This window comes from Dipodomys spectabilis, unplaced genomic scaffold (assembly GCF_019054845.1).
Source record: "Dipodomys spectabilis isolate Male_0828 unplaced genomic scaffold, ASM1905484v1 ptg000127l, whole genome shotgun sequence".
Classification (NCBI taxonomy): Eukaryota; Metazoa; Chordata; class Mammalia; order Rodentia; family Heteromyidae; genus Dipodomys; species Dipodomys spectabilis.
The window spans coordinates 4,010,462-4,016,494 of NW_024870804.1; the positions used below are offsets into that span (position 1 = coordinate 4,010,462).

At 46.9% G+C, this 6,033-nt stretch overlaps 1 protein-coding gene across 1 annotated transcript in view; it reads left to right on the top strand.

Moving 5' to 3' along the window:
• Cacng3 (calcium voltage-gated channel auxiliary subunit gamma 3) overlaps positions 1 to 2,836 on the top strand; it is an 87,563-nt gene extending 84,727 nt beyond the window's left edge. Inside the window, exon 4 of the mRNA XM_042689837.1 lies at positions 2,304 to 2,836. Within this exon, the coding sequence (XP_042545771.1) occupies positions 2,304 to 2,815 (512 nt within the window). The 3' untranslated portion in view covers positions 2,816 to 2,836. The remainder of the gene's footprint in view (positions 1 to 2,303) is intronic.
• The last annotated feature ends 3,197 nt before the right edge of the window (positions 2,837 to 6,033 follow it).

Consider the following 6,033-nt stretch of genomic DNA (forward strand, 5'->3'; position numbering starts at 1 on the left):
TCTATGTATGTTTCCTCATATGTAAAAGAAGGGCCTGTTTTCAAGGCCATCCTGGGGTTTGCATTCCGAGCCTTGAACTATCTAGGTAGGTGTCCTACTACTGAGCCATACCTCCAGCCCCATTTTTGCACTAGTTCTTTTTGAGATAGTGTCTCGCTACCTGCCATCTCTGAACTGAGATGACAGATACGTGTCACTTCATCCAGCTTCCTTCTGTTGAGATGCAGTCTCGAAGACTTTTTTGCCCAGACTGGCCTCAAATCATGATTCTTCCTTTCTTGGCCTCCCACTTATCTAGGATTACAGGCATGAGCCTCCAGTGCCTCGCTTCTTTTTATTTATTCATTTTCTTGATTGATTGATGACAGATGAACAAATAATAAGTAGTAGAGGTGTTAAACAGATGATATATAAATAGATAATATATATCACACAGAGAGAGAAAGAGAGAAGAAATTCACATGGATGTCCACTCTTTGTTTGACACTTGATTCTCCCTTCGAACTTTTCTTTCTCCTCTTCTCTCCTTCCCCAGCAAGGGGGGGGGGGGGGGAGGGCTGCTTCCTCAACTTAGTCACCAAAATTTCTCTGCTAGCAGAGAAAATATGGCTATGGGGAAGCAAGGGCCTCACTCAACGCTGCCTTCAGTAAGCTGAAATGTCTTTGAAGTCTGCCTCCCATTCAACTTAAAAAATTCATGTGAATTCTGCTATCTCCTCCTTATTATTTCCATGTTCATTTTAATATAAAAGCATGTGTCTTCCTCACTAATCTTCCAGCTAAATTGGCACTGCTGGAAGAGATGCTGTTTTTCATCCTGTGCCTGTTAGCTGCCTGACAGAGTTGAGTCTGTCATCTCCCATGCAGCGAAGGAGCTAGGTGATTAGAACTTGCTGCCTAGCTCCTAAATGACCTATCTGTCTGGGCCATGCAATGGCAGGAGAGGGCAGGGCACAAACAGATCCTGAACTATAACCAGGGTGGTTCCATCCAAAATAATCCCAGTGACTTATACCAGCCAACCGAAATGACAGCACTAAAGCAGATGACTGGGCCTGCCAGACCTGGAGTTAACACTTTAGTTGCTTGGCTATTTCTTAGGAAATAGTCTAGAAGTACAGAGTGTTCGTGGAAGGAGGACTCAGGAGGCTCTCAGAAAGGGTTGCTTATCACCAGGTGCTAAGTGCTTGCACCTGTAAACCTAGCTACTCAGGAGGCTGAGAACTGAGGATCGTAGGTGGAAGCCAGCCCAGACAGGAAAGTCTGTGAAGTTCTTATCTCTGATTAACCAGCAAACAACTGGAAGTAGAGGTGTGGCTCAAGTGGTTTAGTAGCCAACCATGAGCCAAAAAGCTAAGAGATGGCACCCAGGCTCTGAGTTCAAGCGCCAGTACCAATACACACACACACACACACACACACACACACACACACATACACACACACACACAGAGTCTCTCTCTGACTAATGGCAATGAATTCAAAGGCAAAGACCTGTGTCTTGCCCATTTTTCCATTGCCATGGTTTAGTGCCAAGGATTAAGCGTTGATGGAATTAATTGCTCTGAAGGGAAAATAAATGCCCACTGGGTTTGACGGCTGTTTCTGGGGGAAGAAGATGAAAGTTGTATCTGAATGCTCTCTGCCCAGGACTGCAAGTCTGTGTTTCCCCAAAACAACAGAACTTATAGGAAGAGCTCAGCAGTGGGATTTACCAGCCAGCTTATCTTTTCCTCTCTCCCTGTCACCTCCACATTTGCTATAAATAATACCTCCAGGCTAAAAGTACCAATTGAGCCAGTGGCTCATGCCTGTAATCCTAGCTACTCAGGAGACTGAGATCTGAGGATCACAGTTTGAAGCCAGATAAGGTAGGAAAATCTAAGAGACTTTTATCTCCAATTAACCAGCAAAAAAGGCAGAAGTGGAGATATGGCTTAACTGGAGCACTAGCCTTGAGCAAAACAAGCTAGAGGTAGCCAGGTGCCAGTGGCTCAATCCTAGCTCCTCAGAAAGCTTAAGATCTGAGAATCTCAGTTCGAAGCCAGCCCAGGCAGAAAAGTCTGTGAGACTCTTATCTCTAATAAACTACTCAGAAAAAAGGCAGACGTAACACTGTGGCTCAAGTGGTAGAGCACTAGCCTTGAGCTCAAAGAGGCTCAGGGACCGCTCCAAGCCCCAGGACTGGCACCAATAAGTAAATAAAAGTAAAAACAGAATATGCTAGTCACCCATCTCGCCATAGCATTGCAAGGTTGATCAAATACGTGTTCTTGTTTTGTTTTGCTTTTCTCTTCTCTTAGGGTTAAGTAATATCATTGGCATCATAGTTTACATCTCAGCCAATGCAGGAGACCCCGGGCAACGTGACTCTAAGAAAAGCTATTCCTACGGCTGGTCCTTCTACTTCGGAGCCTTCTCATTCATCATTGCCGAGATCGTCGGGGTGGTAGCCGTGCACATCTACATTGAGAAACATCAGCAGTTACGTGCCAAATCCCACTCCGAGCTCCTGAAGAAATCCACCTTCGCCCGCCTTCCACCCTACAGGTACCGATTCCGGAGAAGGTCAAGTTCTCGTTCGACTGAGCCTAGGTCCCGAGATCTGTCCCCGATCAGCAAAGGCTTCCACACCATCCCTTCTACTGACATCTCCATGTTCACCCTCTCCCGGGACCCCTCAAAGATCACCATGGGGACCCTCCTCAACTCGGATCGGGACCACGCTTTTCTACAGTTCCACAACTCCACACCCAAAGAGTTCAAAGAGTCTTTGCATAATAATCCAGCTAACAGACGCACCACGCCTGTCTGAGCTGATCTCTGACCTCTGCCCACCTCCCACACCTCTCACTCCACACCTAGCCCAGTCTTGAGGGGGAGGGGGGATTGGAAAGGAGGGGGGCAGGAAAGTGTCCACAGAGATCTCTCTAAGGTTGCATGGCATGTGATGGTATATCCATCTTACAAAGAAGAAAAATGAATGGACTCAAGCCTTCCCCCCCACCCATCCCTCAGTCTCCCATGTCCCGACCTATCCTCTGTGCCGATTTCTAGTGTCATTCCTCATGTGTGTCTGTCTGTATCTGTGTCCTCTTTTCCTTTGGGAAGCACCTCCACGTTCTTCTTCCCGCCTTGGAAGGGGACGTGTCTCAGAGTCACAGGTGGTGGCCTGAGGGAGGCAGAGTTTTGTCAAAATCGCCATCAGATGGGCATCGTTGTACTGTTATTTTATTTTCCCCCCCATTGTGTTCACCCCATGCCTTCTCCCGGTGGCCAACCACCCAGGTGGCCCCTTGAGGGAGGTAGTTCACCTTCTCCGTGTTAGAAAAACTTGACCAGAAATCAAAGATCTCCGAGCCCTGAAGCAGTTAATGTAATAAGCACTCATGTTATTAAAGGTTTTGCCTTGTCACCAAAGCAGCTGGAAATGTTTTTGGTTTTTTGTCTGGGTATTTCCTACACTCATCCACTCCCCTGACTGCCAGACCAACTCCATTCTCTCTTTCACACTCTAGCCAACAGGAAGGCCCCCCCCCCCATTTGCCCTCTTAAAGCCAATTAAGCTGTGTCCCCATCGGCACCCACGGAGGCTGGCTACCTGGACAGTGTTCACCACCCAGGTCTGGAACACACTAGGTCTAAGGGCTGAGTCACCTGAGCTTCAAAGCCTTGGTCTATCACCTTTAAAATGGAACACAAAGCCGGGCACCAGTGGCTCACATCTGTAATCCTACTAGTTACTCAGGAGCCTGAGGTCTGAGGATCACAGTTCAAAGCCAGCCCCAGTCAGGAGTGTCCCTGAGATTCTTATCTCCAATCAACTACCCAAAAAGCCCAAAGCAGAGCTGTGGTTTGAGTGGGAAAGCAATGAGCCTTGAGCAAAAGAAGCTCAGGGACGGCAGCCAGACCCTGAGTTCAAACTCTAGAAGCAGCGCGGGCGCACGTGCGCACACACACACACAAATAAATAAATACACACACATATATATACATACATAAAATGGAACACAATAATCAGTGACTTCCCCGTAGCAATGTAAGACTTAAATAAAAATCCACATCGAAAATGAGTAACACATTATAAAGAAGCATATTTTGTTCCTGGGGCTGGAAGTTAGGGCCTGGGCACTCTCCCTGAGCTGTTTTGCTCAGGGCTGGGTTCTCTACTACATAAGTCACATGTCTACTTCTGGCTTTTCGGTGGTTCATTGGAGATAAGAATCCCATGGGTTTTCCCTGCCCAGACTCACTTTGAATTACAATCCTCAGACTTCAACCTCCTGAGTGGCATGGATTACAGGTGTGAGCCACACTGCTAGAACCAATATATTTTTTTAAGGTATTAGATGGATTCTGGCAGAGAGAATAGTGCATTGTTATTCTTCTTGCACTGCTCTAACAAAATACCACAGGCTACATGGTTTGCTCCACAGACATGTATTTCTTACTATCCTGGAGACCGGGGAGTCCAAAAGCAAGAGATTAACAATTTTGGTTATGGGTAAAGACCTTCTTCCTGGCGTAGACAATTGTCTTCTTGTACTTTCATTGGCTGCAAAGTCTTCTTTCTCTTTTTAGAAAGCAAACAGAAGGGCTGGGAAGGTGTCTCAGTGGTAGAGTGCTTGCCTTGCATGCCTGAGGCCCTGGGTTTGATTCCTCAGCACCACATAAGCAGAAAAAGCTGCAAGTGGCGCTTTGGCTCAAGTGGTAGAGCACTAGCCTTGAGCTGAAGAGCTGAGGGACAGCGCCCAGGCCCAGAGTTCAGGGCCCACAACTGACAAAAAAAAGAAAAAGGAAGGAAGAAAGAAAGAAAGAGAGAGAGAGAAAGAAAGAAAGAAAGAAAGAAAGAAAGAAAGAAAGAAAGAAAGAAAGAAAGAAAGAAAGAAAGAAAGAAAGAAAGAAAGAAAGAAAGAAAGAAAGCAAACAGAAGTCAGGCACCTACAGCTCACACCTGTAATCCAGGCTACTCAGGAGTCTGAGATCTGAGGGTCACAGTTCAGAGCCATCCTGGCAGGAAAGTCTGTGAGACTCTTATCTCCAATTAGCTTCCAAAACAGCTGAAAGTGGAGCTGCAACTGAAGTGGTGGAGCACCAGCCTTGAGCAAAAAAATGTTAAGGAACAATTCCTAGGCTCTGAGTTCAAGCCCCAGTACCAGCATACACACACATACAAAAGCAAACTGATGTCCCGGAGGGAGGGGGAGGGAGCATTTTACCTGTATGACCTCATCTAACCCTAAAGACCTCCTAAGAACCCACCTCTGAGTATGTGTACCACCTCATTGGGGTTTGGAGTTTGAGGGGATAAAGGACTCAGTTCCATCCCTACCAAGCTAAAGGATAGTATTCTTCATGGGGGGGAGGGAGGAGACATTCCCCAGGGCTCTGGGGGCTGTGGGAGGAGCTAGCAGAAGGGCAGTCAAATGGGTATTCAGAATGAGAGCTATGCCTCTACCCTCCTGTCCTGCCAATAGTGATTTGCCCGATCACTTTGGGAATGTAGGCAAGTACCTGGCACTTTCAAAAAGCCCCAGAGGGGTGTGACACTAAGAGTTCACACTTGCCCAGAGAAGCCACTTGCTGCCACAATCATGAAAATCACTCACCCTCCCAGATCCTTCATGAAGACCATATCACCCACCTCCTCATCCTCCACGAGGAAAGCAAAGCAACAGAGGTGACCCGACACACCCAGACCTTGTCTTCATCATGAGCTTCAGGTCCCAGGAAACTAGTATCCTGCCCCACGCTCAGTAAACTTCATTCCAAAGTGCCCAGAACAATTCATCTTGCTTAACACTTTAGACTGATGGCAGGAAACTGGGTCTCGGTGGCTCGTGCCTGTAATCCTAGCTACTCAGAAAGCTGAGATCTGAGGAGCCTGCTCAGGTAGAAATTTCAAAAAGGTGACATGTGGTAAGGCGCCAGCCTTGAGTGAAAAGAAAAAAAAAAGCAAGAACAAGAAGTCCAGAGTTCAAGCCCTACTATTGACATACCAAAAAAGAAAGAAAGGCTAGTTGTTTGAAAGTA